General features: G+C 35.0%; 1 protein-coding gene across 3 annotated transcripts in view; it reads left to right on the top strand.

Annotated features, from left to right (window-relative positions):
- The window catches only part of LOC113234687 (trypsin epsilon-like), a 12,294-nt gene extending 467 nt beyond the window's left edge, over positions 1-11,827 (top strand). The window contains exons 2-7 of one of the 3 annotated variants that reach the window (XR_003310812.1): positions 5,157-5,208; positions 5,321-5,602; positions 6,903-6,993; positions 8,021-8,163; positions 10,665-10,795; positions 10,978-11,826. Coding sequence is in view for 2 of the 3 variants with exons in the window: in XM_026470126.1 (XP_026325911.1) it covers positions 5,321-5,602; positions 6,903-6,993; positions 7,315-7,419; positions 8,038-8,163; positions 10,665-10,795; positions 10,978-11,062 (820 nt within the window). In the remaining variant the exon portion in view is untranslated. Of the gene's footprint in view, positions 1-5,156; positions 5,209-5,320; positions 5,603-6,902; positions 6,994-7,314; positions 7,420-8,020; positions 8,164-10,664; positions 10,796-10,977 lie in introns of all 3 variants that reach the window. The other 2 variants (XM_026470126.1, XM_026470133.1) reach the window with 2 other exon arrangements.
- Positions 11,828-13,404: the final 1,577 nt, after the last annotated feature.

The following is a 13,404-nucleotide window of genomic DNA, read 5'->3' as shown; positions in this document are numbered from 1 at the left end:
CACACACACACACACACACACACACACACACACACACACACACACACACTAACACACACGCGCGCGCTAATCCACACAAACGCACAAAGTTTACACAAAGGACTAATCCAACTGACACATATTTTTTTTATTTTCACCTTGTTACATTTTTTCATTTCAATTAAACAATAATAATATTTGTGGATGAGATTTTATGCCTTGAAATGTAGGATCCGATCCTATAAAATTATAATATTCTCATGAAGCTTCACTTCTCTCTTCATTTTAATTTTGGTACTACTTACAAATAAAGCTCATAAATAAAAATAATAAAAATAAAAAATCTTTATTGCATTTCAAAAATTATAGTACAATGAACATGGTTGGAGCCCTCTAGTAAGTAAAATGTACCTGTGTCAGAGGACTCCGCTCTTCCATAAATAGAACTTCAGATACAATTTTTAAAATTACAATTAGAAATTGGTTAGTAATTTAAAAAGAAAAACAAATGCTTAGTTGTTAATGTTAGTTGGTACAAATGGGTACTTGTTTATTTTACTATTTAGGTTTGAATTCTCCAACTTTACCAATTACGGGTTAGAGGGAACTTATTAAAAATGTGTGTGTGTCGTATGTGAGCGTGTGTGTGTGTATGTGTGTGTATGTGTGCATGTGTATGAGTGTATTTATGCGAGCGTGTGAGTGTGTATGTTTCAGTGTTTGCGGCTACTGATGTCTGAGTGCGTGTGCATATTGTCACGTGATGAACTTTAATAATGCTTCCGTTTGTTCATAATTAAGCGTTTTAAGATAATCAATAAGAGTATGTTTACAATTATATGAGGTTTGAGGATATATATTTAAGTGCTTATTAAGTTGATTAAATAAATGAGAGGCCTGTTTTTCATTTTGTCTACTAGCGAAGGTACTATTTGTGCGATGAGATACTCTGAAAGTTCTACGATTTTTCTGGTTATTTTCGCTGTATGGCAACTGTTTGTGAAATTTTAAGGTCGCAAGAAGGATGTATAGTTTTCTCACAGAGAGCACATCACTAATGGAGTACAAACGGTCGGTTGGGAAGCTATACTTCTTAAAATGTATTACCTTCAGCAAAGAACGTTGAGCTCTTTCAACATCAATAAAATGGGTCTTTACAGCTCCACCCCATATGGGGATACAATAGGTTATTATGGACTGCGCCAGTACAATGTACACTCTTCTAAGAAGGTACGCCGGAAGTACATGTCTTAGACTTTTGAAGATCCACGTGAGTTTTCTGATCCTATTAGAAACTGCGTCAATTTGTTGAAACCATGATAATCTTTGGTCTATAATGATGCCAAGGTATTTAGTGGATGATAGTTTTTCAATGTGTGGACATGTACAGGGATCACGTCGTCCGGGTTCACAGCAATGAGTTTTAATTACAAAATTACTCGCTGGCTGTGAACTAATACATTTAGAAAAACATATAAAGTTTGTTTTGTCGTTGTTTAGGGTCAACAAATTATCCCTCAGCCAGCAACAGACAGTAGCAAGTCCCTTCTCGGTTACACTCTGAAGTTTATTCCAGGTAGCTGCATAAAAGATAAGAGCGGTATCATCAGCATAAGAGATGACAGAGGCGTTACCAAGTCTCATGTTACAGAGGTCATTTAGATAAATTAAGAAGAGGGTTGGACCCAACACACTGCCCTGTGGAACGCCAAAGGTTACATCAGTGTAATCGCTTACGTAATTGTCTATTTTTACTCGTTGTTTCCTGCCGCTCAAGTAACTCCTCAACAAATCCAAAGGAACACCCCTAACACCTATTCTCTCAAGCTTAAGTAAAAGAGTGGTAACTGAAACGGTATCAAAAGCCTTCCTAAGGTCCAAAAAAACAGTCAAGCATTTGTCACCGCGGTCCACGTGATTTACAATTTGCTTTGTTAGTGCTTCGACTGCGTCTTCGGTGGATTTTCCTTTTCTGAACCCGAACTGGCTAAGAGATAATATGCTAAATTTTTCGAGGTAGGCAAGGAGTCTAGTATTTAGAAGTTTTTCCAATATTTTAGAGATAGACGAAAGAACAGAGATTGGTCTATAGTTGGTAATGTTGCTTTTAACACCACCCTTGTACACTGGAGTTACAGTAGCTAACTTTAGGGCAGAGGGGACAACACCAAGGGTGAAGCACAGATTTACAAGATGTGTTATTACAGGAATTATGTGGAATTTGGCTAGTTTCAGAAAACTGTTTGTAATATTGTCCCAGCCTGGGGAACTGTTCGATTTAAGGGACATAAGAACAGTCTGTACCTCTTGTGGGGAAACACCTAACAAGCCGAATGATTGTATCGGTGGTGGGACCGTTGGAGTAGATAATATGTCGCCACCAACTGGCGGGGTGATTGACTCTGCAAGTTTTTTTCCTATATTAGCAAAGAACTCATTTACGTTTGCAACCGATTCACTGGGGCTTGATTTGGAATTTAATAGTATACAATTGTCCGTTTTCGTTAGGTTAATATTTGCAATATCTTTAACAGCATACCAAAATTTTTTAGGATTATTTAGGGAGTTAGCAATTTGAGTACGATCATATAAGCGTTTTTGTTTTTTAATTATATTATTGCAATGATTTCTGTACCGTTTATACGCAGTCTTCAAAATTTCATCATATGGGTTAAGTTTTAGATTGTATTGCATTTTATTTCTATTTCTAATACAGGCTAAAATTCCAGTAGTTATCCAAGGTTTAAGGCATCTTTTATTTTTAGGAATATTTATTATTTTACAATTTTCCCTAAGAGCTAATTTCATCTTATAGATTAAAGTATCGATTACATAGTCAGGATCTTGACTATAAAGTAAATCTGGAAGGTTTTTTGTAGCTAAACTAAGTACAGCCTCCTTATAGTCAATGATTGTTTTAGTTTTCTGAGCGATAAATTTAGGTTTTTGATTAGCCAACACTAATAGTAGCATGTGATGGTCCGTTATAGTTGTATCGAAAACAGCTATATGAGCAGATATAGATTTATTAGTGAGTTTTAACAAAAAATGGTCAATACAGTTATTCTTTCTGGTGGGAAAATGGTGCCCCGCGGCAAGGCCGTGCATAGCTAGCATATCAAGGTAATTCGTTTTATTATTTCTTTCGTATGTATTGTCAAGTATTCTATGGGAGATATTTATGTTTATATCACCAGTAATAATAAGATCTTTATGTTTATTTAATGTGTTTATATGTGCACTTAATGAGGTAATGAAATCGTCGGCATTGCGCATTGAGGGCGATCGATATACTCCCAAAATGATTGAGCCATGCAATTCAATTTGTAAACATGATGCGTGGACTAAAATTGGTTCTGTTACAAGAAATTTCACTGTATTACGAATATACGCCACAACACCATCATTTTGATTAAGGAGATTAGCTGTTAGACTAGATGAGTAGCCTTTAAGCAAGGGTATTGGTTTATCTTTATCCAACCTACATTCGGTAAGTATAATTATATCTGTATTGAAATTCAGTGTTGAGAGTGCAATTTGCAGGTCATCGAAATTACGATAGATACTTCTTATATTCTGTGTAATCACCGTTAAGTCATTTCCTTTAATTTTTACATGTTTAGTTAAATCGTCTACATTACATTGAAAAGAATTTGCCATGGCAGAAGCATCCAATTCATTTTGATTTATTAATGTATTATCCATACCAGAAAATATTATTTTTATGATTTACGTTTGAAGATGGGGTTATTTTAAGTATTTGTATAAACGGTGAGTAAGTCTTATTGAATATGTCGATGTGAAATTGTTTAAAAATAAGTGTAAGACATGTGTATGTGTGAATGTATGAGGTAGTTGGTCGACAGTCGTATTCAGTGTAATGTGTAATGTGTGTGTAGTAATATTTATATAGGTGAAACACAAGGAAGTAAGTTGAAAGCAAAAATAAAAACAAAGACAAAAACAAAAACACTAGGACTCCAGGTACAATGCAAAATGGAAAATGATCTAGTCATATTTGTATCAGGTGGTGAACCTGAGCTTCGCAGACAATAGGGATAACTGGTGAATTATTATCTTTTGTCACATAGATTTTTCCATAGGCTGTCCAGCAGTAGGTATAGTTCTTGGACTTCGCAAGGTCTCGTGCAAGATAATGTAGTCTCGAACCTTTGGCAGTCAGATGTTCGGATACGAAGATCGGAGTTTCTTCAGATAATCTACAACCCATGTGTTTAGCGCATAGCTTGGTCTTGTGTGTATTATTGAAAGCTTTACACAATTTTAGGATATTTGTTTTCAAAATAGTTGAATTGGTTTCGATAACAATGGGTGAGTTTTGTATATTTTCTTTTTTACCGCGTATACGGTAGATATCCGTAATAAGTGACTCTTGTACGGTAGCACCAACATTTTTAAACAGGCATACAACCATCTTCAATAGGTCCTCTTTAGTTTCATTTGGTTGCTTTGGCACATTTTTTATTTCCAGGTTCGATTTACGTTGTTCTCTTTGAAGATCTTCTATTTTGACCTCCAATAAATTTATATAACTTTTGTCTTCTTTTGACTGTTTCTCTAATACTTCAATTTTGTTTTGAAGCTTCTCATTCTGTGTCGTAAGAAATTGAATAGATTTTTCAATGTTTAGGTTTGTGTCCTGTATTTCTCTTTGGGCTGTAGAAATTTTTTTTAATTCCTTAGATTGGTCTGTCAGGAGAGAAGTGATCATTGCTTTCATCTCAGCCCTGAAATCCTCCAATTCGTGCTTGAACTCGTCATCCCTTCTTCTCTTAGGTCGCGAAGAAATAAAGTTTGGCGGAGCCGTGTACTGCGTGTTGTAATGACACTCTGAGTCAGAGAGCGATTTATTCAGCGAGTCATTCATATTGAGCGCTCAGTGGTTGTCGTTGTACCAGGGCGACAGAAAAGCGGTGGAGTTTTAAGAAATAGTAAGCAATAAAGCTCTCTGAGATTCCCTGATTACTGACCAGTCTAGGTTTGGACCTTAGAGTCAACTTCAATTGTGTTCTGGTACTTGTAATACAAAAATTTCACCTGTTAGACTACAGGTTAGATTGGTTAGCACAATAAAAAGAAATTTGTATTACGTCTCAAATAAACCATTGCTTATTAATCATTGTTTATTATTAATCATGTTAAATCATTATTTATAGTACTTTTAGCTACGTGTTCTGCAGTAAATTAAAACTATTACCCAAAGTTAGGGTAAGTGTAACTAAGTATACCTACTTTATCAAACGTTGAAACACGTGTTTGCTATCATCCTAGTAAGTTCAACTTACAATAAATAACTTACTCCATAATTCAAAATCCGCAGTACATTACTATCGCTTCTGCTGTACGTACCTCTGTCATCTGAATACCGTTATCTACCCGAAGACACTCCCGGAAACAATTTCAATGAGAACACCGGCCATGGTCGTTACACGATCAAAAACGAAGACCGGCCATATCACGCACTTGTATTTTACGGTACTCTCTACTGCTCCGGGGTTTTAATTACCAGTCGATCTGTAATCACAGCTGCCAGCTGTTTTATTCCACGGTTGAAGCAACCATGTTTTGTGAAACTGGGAGCAAATTTCATACAAGGCAAGGGGTAAGTTAGAAACGATACAAGATTTTATCTCCTACCTTGTTGAGAGCGCGTGCGTGTGTGTGTGTCAGGTGCTGTTTGGTAAAAATGTTGTGCGTCATCGTAGTTCTGATTTAAAAGGCAATTCCTTAATTTAGATTTTAGGTTTTCATGATTATAACATTTGTTTCCTTTGGGAAATGTAACTACATTTTCCAGGTCTGAAATCGCGTGTACTTGTTAACTGACTCATGCTTGTAATATTGATTGTTGAATATTATGTTGTTTTACTATCATTATATTGTTATGATTATTAATACAAAGATCGAACACAAAGAAAAAACATCTGACAGGACCCCAACCTGTGTCTGCTTTGCCAATCTAGGGCAACCGCTCTGCCAACTGAGCTACAGATAGGGTCAGCAGACCTTACGAATTTTTGTATGCATTTGTTACAGATCTTTGTTTTTTTTTGTTGTAACATCACACAGTACAAGGACTTTAATTTTTTTGTTGTAACATCTGAGTCAGGTTCGACCGTGAACAAAAGAAGCCGAATCGTCGATTTGTTTAAAAAAAAAACATACTTGATTTTCAATGTGAAAAAAAAAAATTCATTCCTTACTGTATCTCTTATGTACGATTGATACTTGAAGACTTGTCAAGATTGAAGTACCATATTCTCTATTTCTTATACCATATTCGGCACTGGAAAGGTAAAACGTCGGTTTTAGAAAATATTACAAGAGAGCTATTTAAAGTAATTTTTTACGGAAAAAAAATTAAAACTATAATTTTATTTTTTATTTTATTTAATGGAAAAGCTGAAACTTTCTAGTTCAAGTTTAGGCTAAAAAGTGGTTGAAAACCAAATACAAAGACCAGACAAACAAACACATAGAAAACTTCGTGAGGTTCGCTGATTTGTTCCGTTGCTTTGTTCGCATAGCTTCTGGCACGGTTTGCTAGAAGAAATCGGTTCGAATCCGGCCGGATCGAAGGATTTTTTTGTAAGTGTTCGATCTTAGTATTAATAATTATAACAAACTAGTGGAGTACTAGTGGAGTGGAGTAAACGTAACGTCGATTTGTTTTAAAAAACAAATATACGCGATTTAAATCCGGAAAAATAGTTTCATTTCCTAGTGGAGTAATTTCACAAAAATAATTGAATATCAATGCAATTCAAATTTAATAAAAATTAGAGCTTTTTTCGTAAACAAAATTACGTTAAATCGCTCTACTGTAATATTTCCAAAAGCACGATAGACCATTTACCTTTCCAGCATCAATATTATAAAACAAATGTGTTTTTTTATTTCAGGCAAATTCTGAATGTGCTGGAAATTAAAATACATGAATTTTTTGGACACCTTACTGAGATCGACAACGACATTGCTATGCTTATCCTTGAGGTTTAAAATTTTGTATTTATGTTAACATTTTATGAGTTCTTAAAACCCCACTAACGAGTTTCCTTTCCATTATATATTGTATATCATACCGTCCTGTCGTATTTCTCTAAAATACGGTTTTCGCGTTCCGTAATAGAGCGTCTGAGACTCGTAAAAACGGAAGAGCAGAGGCTATGCATTCCTATTAAAAGGACATTAAAATAAGAAAAAATTGCTACTACCGTGCTCATCTCATTACCGTATTTTCCATCTGCACGATGCACTCTGGCGTTGTAATACGAAATGAAAAAAAAAACACTAATTAAGAAAAATGGTTTTTAGAGACACGTTGATTTCGAACATGGAATCCAAAAGGCGTTAATTGTAGAGTCGGACATAGCTCTCAGACCTGGTACTTCAATTGAAGCTTCAGGATGGGCTAGTCAAGTATGTAATTAAATACATATAAATATTACTCAAACTTATTCAATTGACACAGAAAAAAGAAGGCAATTTAAGCGTCTAGCAGAGACATCTATCGCATAGTCCAAGAATTACTACACCAAAACATACCGAATTTTCTAAGCCTGGTGAACTCGATTCGCACCTTTGCATGTAGTGCAACGATTTTCACATAGATGGCTACGCAAAGAAATTTTCTTGAAAACAATCCTAGTTTTCAATAGCTTCAAAGAAAATAATTTTCGAAAATTCTGGAACTAAACTTCTTTCTAACAGTAATAATCCATTGTAATTAGCAACTATTCTAAAAATTCTCATAAAAGTAGGTATCATTAAGCCGTCACGTATCTTAGCGAGATACAGTGTCCCTAACGTTTTTGGTATTGTAACGTCCTAGAGTCACAGGGTGTCTCTAATGTGCAGCTGTGTTTTTATCGACCATAAAATTGGTGGCAAATTTTAAATTTATAAGAAAAATTATAAATTTTTACCAAAATCTTTAAGGACACTGTGTGTCTGTAGGACACGGCATGGGTTAAGACCCTGAGTAAATAGAGAGAGTTTCTCTTAAAAAATATGTTTTCAGAGTGTACACGATTCCAGAATATTGTTGGTGCAAAGCCGTACCATATGATTTGGTCTCAAATGAGAGTCATCGATCAAGCCAAGTGCCAAGCTATACACAGAAGCTTAATCACCCACTCAAATTTTTGCGCTAGTTATGTTGTCGTAAGTATATTATAAATTCATGTAAGAACTACGTATTTGCGTAATTAGTATACAGCTCATGGTTAGGGAGTTCGATAAGTAATACACTAAATTTCTCATAGATTAGAGGCAGATTTCTCATTGATGACGCTACGATAAAAAAGTCGTTGAAAAAACCAAATACAAAGATACGACGCAAGCACATAGAATAATTCGTAAGGTCTGCTAGTTCGTTCCATGGCTTAATTGGTACAGCGTCTGGCACGGTAAGCTAGTAGACATCGGTTAGAACCAAGGCCGGATCCAAGGATTTTTTCCGGAGTGTTCGATCTTTGTATTAATAATTATAACAAACTAGTTGAATAATTTCACAAAACATAATTGAATATCAATTAAATAAAAAAATTAAATAGATTGAATAGCGACATCACTCGCCAGGGCTGGTTACTGTAAAGATATCTAACTGGGTGATAAAACTTTCATAGATTTCTCATAAATGGCGCTACGACTAAAAAGTCGTTGAAAAACCAAATACAAATAATACACCAGTTACCATAGTAAATTTAAAAAAAAATACCACATTTTACATTTAATGATTTTGACATTGATTTGGGAAGTCACTTAATTATTAATTTAAAAATAAACTATCATTGTTTTCATCAGTTTAGATCTAGCGTGTTATAGCGTGTTTTAGATTTGAAATTTTTCAGCGACAATCTACATTAGGCACAATATTTCGCACTTAAAACCAAGTACTGTCGTAACTCAAAAAATTGTAGATTTGAGAAAACACCATTTGAAAATCCAAAAAAACACTGAATGGATCTTATTGTGAATAGTGTGATTATTTTTATTTATTCATAATAATTAGTTATTAATAAATTAGAAAAAACCTTTGTAAATACGGTTTTATTCCACAAACATATTTGACATGATGAATTAACAGTATCTTAGCAACATCACATTATAGCAAGAGTAAGAGCAAACGCCATAAACATCTCTAAAGTGTTGCGATCACCACATTCTACCGGCCTAGCAAATAATTCCCGTAACGAGCCGGGTGACGCCGTTCCCTAATCGTATATTCTCAGGGGGTTCAGTATTACTATTTCATTATCATTATCTGATTCAGTCACATTTTCAGCTTCAGATTCTGGGTCTGCTACTTCAAAGGTGCTTTCGTAAAAGTCCTCATTATTTATGGTTTCATCTAAAATTATCTCACTGTCTTGATTTAATTACGCTAAATGCCGGTTTGAAACTGTTGACTCACAACCATCCCCAAGGTGAACATAGGCATAGTCTGGGTTAACATGAAGCAGAGTCACCTCCTCAACAAGACGGTTGATATTTATTAGCACTATTGAATTTTCGCATTGCCACTCGTTCAAAACCAGACTCCATTCGAAGACCACCTGGTGCTCGAAAACAGTGACAGTCCGTCAGCAATATCATTTTGCTTGCCAGGACGGTCCACAATGTTATACTTGAATAGCGGCAACTCAAGACACCAGCGTTGTGTTTTCTCATTCTTAATTTTGCTTGTAAGTTCATTATTAAACATCTTTGGTCAGTTACAAGCCGAAATGGTTTACCAATAACGAAACACCGCTATTTCCTTAGCAATTCTACGACAGCGTAAGCTTCTTTTTCAATCGCCAAGTGATTATTTTCGCTTTTGTTTCGCATTATGAAGAAGAAAGCAACCGGTCGCGAAGCTTGGGATAAAGTTGCCACTACAGAATGTTTAACACATCTGTTTCCACAGTAAATGCAGCGTTATGGTCAATAGCATGAATAGTGACTTGGCAATATCTGATTTAAATTCTGAGAAGCTACAAATTAGATGGCGGCGTTAAGCTTTAGTAATGGCAGCTAACGGTCTGTGTCTGGTTAAATGACGCAATCATTTATATTGTATCCCAGACTGTTATACAGTTTTGTTGGAATTTACTCTTTTCTTTGTTGAGTGTTAAACCATTTCTGTGCTGCCTCCATAATCGTTTAAAATTTTCATCATGTTCATGCTGAGTCTTGCCGCAAACTGTAATATCGTCAAGATAAGCTTAAGTTCCTTTACGGCCTTCCTTTCGGATTACTCAATCAATAATCCTTTGAAAGTTTGAGACGCCATTAGTGGCACCAAATGGAATGCGTTGGAATTGGTAGATATTTCCCAGAGCTTCGAAGACCGTAAAATGACGTTCTTCGGGAAAATGGGGACTTGACGCGCGCTTTGCAAATCTCTTCCATGTTTGGTAGAGGGTAAACATCTAAGTGCGTATATCTGTTTACGATTTGGAGAATAAGTTTATTGTGGTTAGCATTCTTTATCGTAAGGACTTGTGCTCTACAGGGTAATGTACTTTCTTCGATTATACCATTAGCCAAAAGTTTTCTTACCTCCTCTTCAATGAACTTCTTATCATCCTCACTCTCTTTGTATCTCCTTGTACTCACTTTTCATTATACCATCTATAATAGATAAGAAGATATTTTGATTTTCTTAATATGTACTCTAGGAGCGCCGTTTAAACGACAACGGTGGACCAATAACGTTCAAGGATCTACTCATCGGCATCGTATCTTACGCTGCTCACTTCAATGATACACCCAATTACGCTATAATATCGAATGTTTCATATTTTAACAGGTAAAAACTGGTGCTTTTTTTTTAATTCAGGTACTCTTTAGATCAATAATATTTCAACAAATATTGTGTTTAAAAAAGATTGCAGCGTTTCCGTGGCAAATCGATTGTTAATAGCCGTCGATGATAATTTATGGACATCGATTTTAGAACTACATTTAAACGTTACTTCTTAATAATTACAGATGGATAACACTGAACACCAAATATTTTATAAATAAATATTGCATTAACGGACACGAAACTGTAGAAACTTTCGAAGATTACTAGATGCAAACCCACATCGTATCAACAGCCGAATTTAAAAAAAAATTGTATATAGTAAGAACATTTGTTTTGCTCCGTATAAATACCAATTTACCGTGAGTACATCGTACCTCTACTATGACACCGTGAGTTTACAGTGTGAAAGTCAAAATAATTTACTCAGACTTTATGATGGCTTCCTGATACATTATTGTAGAGATTAAAACATTTGTAAACTTACTGCAAAGAATAAAAATTTGTCACTCACAATGTTGTCAATTGGCATACTTTGAACACTAAGCATATAAGAGGTAACTACCGAACTGCAAATGAAATCTCCCGAGGGGCTCATGCGTGTGAGTAGTTTGTGTTTACCGGGCTACCAAATACCGCTTATGACCAAAATAACAGTTTGATAGCACTGAAAGTGTCATTACGACTATTTCTACTACTAATTGTCTGTCATACATTTTAGTGGAAACAGTGGTTGAAGACAATACAATAAATTTTATTACAATTAAATTTATACATTATTGTGTGTCACGACCAAATATGAATGTTCCCAACCGCAACGCGTTGCCTCTACTTGCATTGAGCTCATGATACGGATAGTGCTGCATAATGGTTGTTTTGTTATCGTGTAGCTTATAGTGTTGTTTTATATTGTTTTTAAATTTGCCAGTTCAACCAATTTTTATTTGCTTAAAATATATTTACATATAAGTTACTTTTAAATATGTAGTTTTTTGTACATGTAGAACTGCTTGCCCCAACTAATTTTAAAATAATTAACATAAATAATAAATGTGAGAAATTAGATCAAGAATGCTTTCAATGATACCCGATGCAACGATTTACCGTTCCCACTATGTGACGTCAATGCTGACAGTTGTACACGCTTGCAGAGCGCTGACGCTGCACGGCGTGTAACGCGCTGATACGATGTGCTGATGATGTGCCTCGTGTAACGCTGTGTTGTATAGAGACCGGTACCTATTTGGCAATTCTTGAGTATGTATTATGCCGTCATCAAATAATAATACATCATACAATAATACAGTGCTTTTATTTTCTCAATGATCCTCGGAAAACTTAGTGTTTCGGCTGTCGTCAGACGCTTTCAGTCGACTTACAATTGTAAGTGGGGTGCAGTCGCAAAGAGTTGTACAGCCAATATTATTATAAGTAAATGTGACTATAGTGTATCTGTGTTTGCAGCCCATTAAATAAGTAAATCAAATTCTAGTACGTTAGTCTCGCATAACTGGTTTTGGTTTTTTTACACCAGTATTCTCTGTTATTAACTGCCTCCATGGCCGAACGGTTACCACGACAGACTGCTACGCCGAGGTCACAATGTCGATTCCCGTGCCGAGAGAAATATTTGCATGGCTTCATTGACTTAAAAATAAATTGACGACGGGTCTAATACAAACACCACGAAAAAAATGTCCCAAGTCAACCTTTTTAAACGTAGTGACATTTCAAGGAATATGAAAAAGCTAAAACGTAAAAGTGAATTTAAATTGTAATATCATCGCAGTACTGTCTAATTTTGCTTGCTTCGCTGTCAGTCGAACAAACGAAGACTAAAGCGTGAATGACGCTCTATATACAATTTTAACGCCCTATAAGTTCGGACACTTTTTAGCGCGAACCCGACGTCCGTATAATTGTAAGTCAATGCATGGCTTACATTTATTTCTCTCGTTAGTTTGAGAGTAATTTGTGGTTGTTTGTGTGTATGTCCATGGCACTCGCGACACAGGGTTTTACCTAGTGCGGGGCTATGTTGAATGTGTGCGTTATCATTATTTCCAGTATTACTCGCATTATTTACTATAGAGAGTATTTATTCGGAGACCATAGATATTTTGTTGTTGTTATATTTATGAAAGTTTAAGTTATTAAAAATACTGTTTATTGTTCATTTGTTTAATGCTCTTGTTTGATTTGTGTGAAGCTACAGGTGGAAACTGTAATTGGCTTTATGTATCTTTCCTTGTTTATATTAAATGGATTTATATTGAAGCTGGTGGTTTTTCACGAATAAATAAATAATAAATGTTATAACTAATTTTATAATTATAAAAGCTGTGGACATAACCAATGTATGTCTTAAAATAAAAATGTTCTCTTTTCTTAAGTCATTATCAATATCTTGCATTTTGTTTGTGAAAATTATTAAAATTAAGAGATCGCAAGGATCAAAATATCACTAAAACAATTTGCTTTTTATAATTATTAATACAAAGATCGAACACTCAGAAAAAACACTCGGATCGAAGGAATTTTTTCTGAGTGTTTTTTCTGAGTGTGCGATCTTTGTATTAATAATTATAACAAACTAGTGGAGTAATTTCACA

Source organism: Hyposmocoma kahamanoa, unplaced genomic scaffold, assembly GCF_003589595.1.
Source record: "Hyposmocoma kahamanoa isolate Upper Pololo Valley unplaced genomic scaffold, ASM358959v1 102, whole genome shotgun sequence".
In the NCBI taxonomy this organism is placed as follows: domain Eukaryota; kingdom Metazoa; phylum Arthropoda; class Insecta; order Lepidoptera; family Cosmopterigidae; genus Hyposmocoma; species Hyposmocoma kahamanoa.
This window is presented reverse-complemented; position numbering and strand designations above follow the sequence as displayed.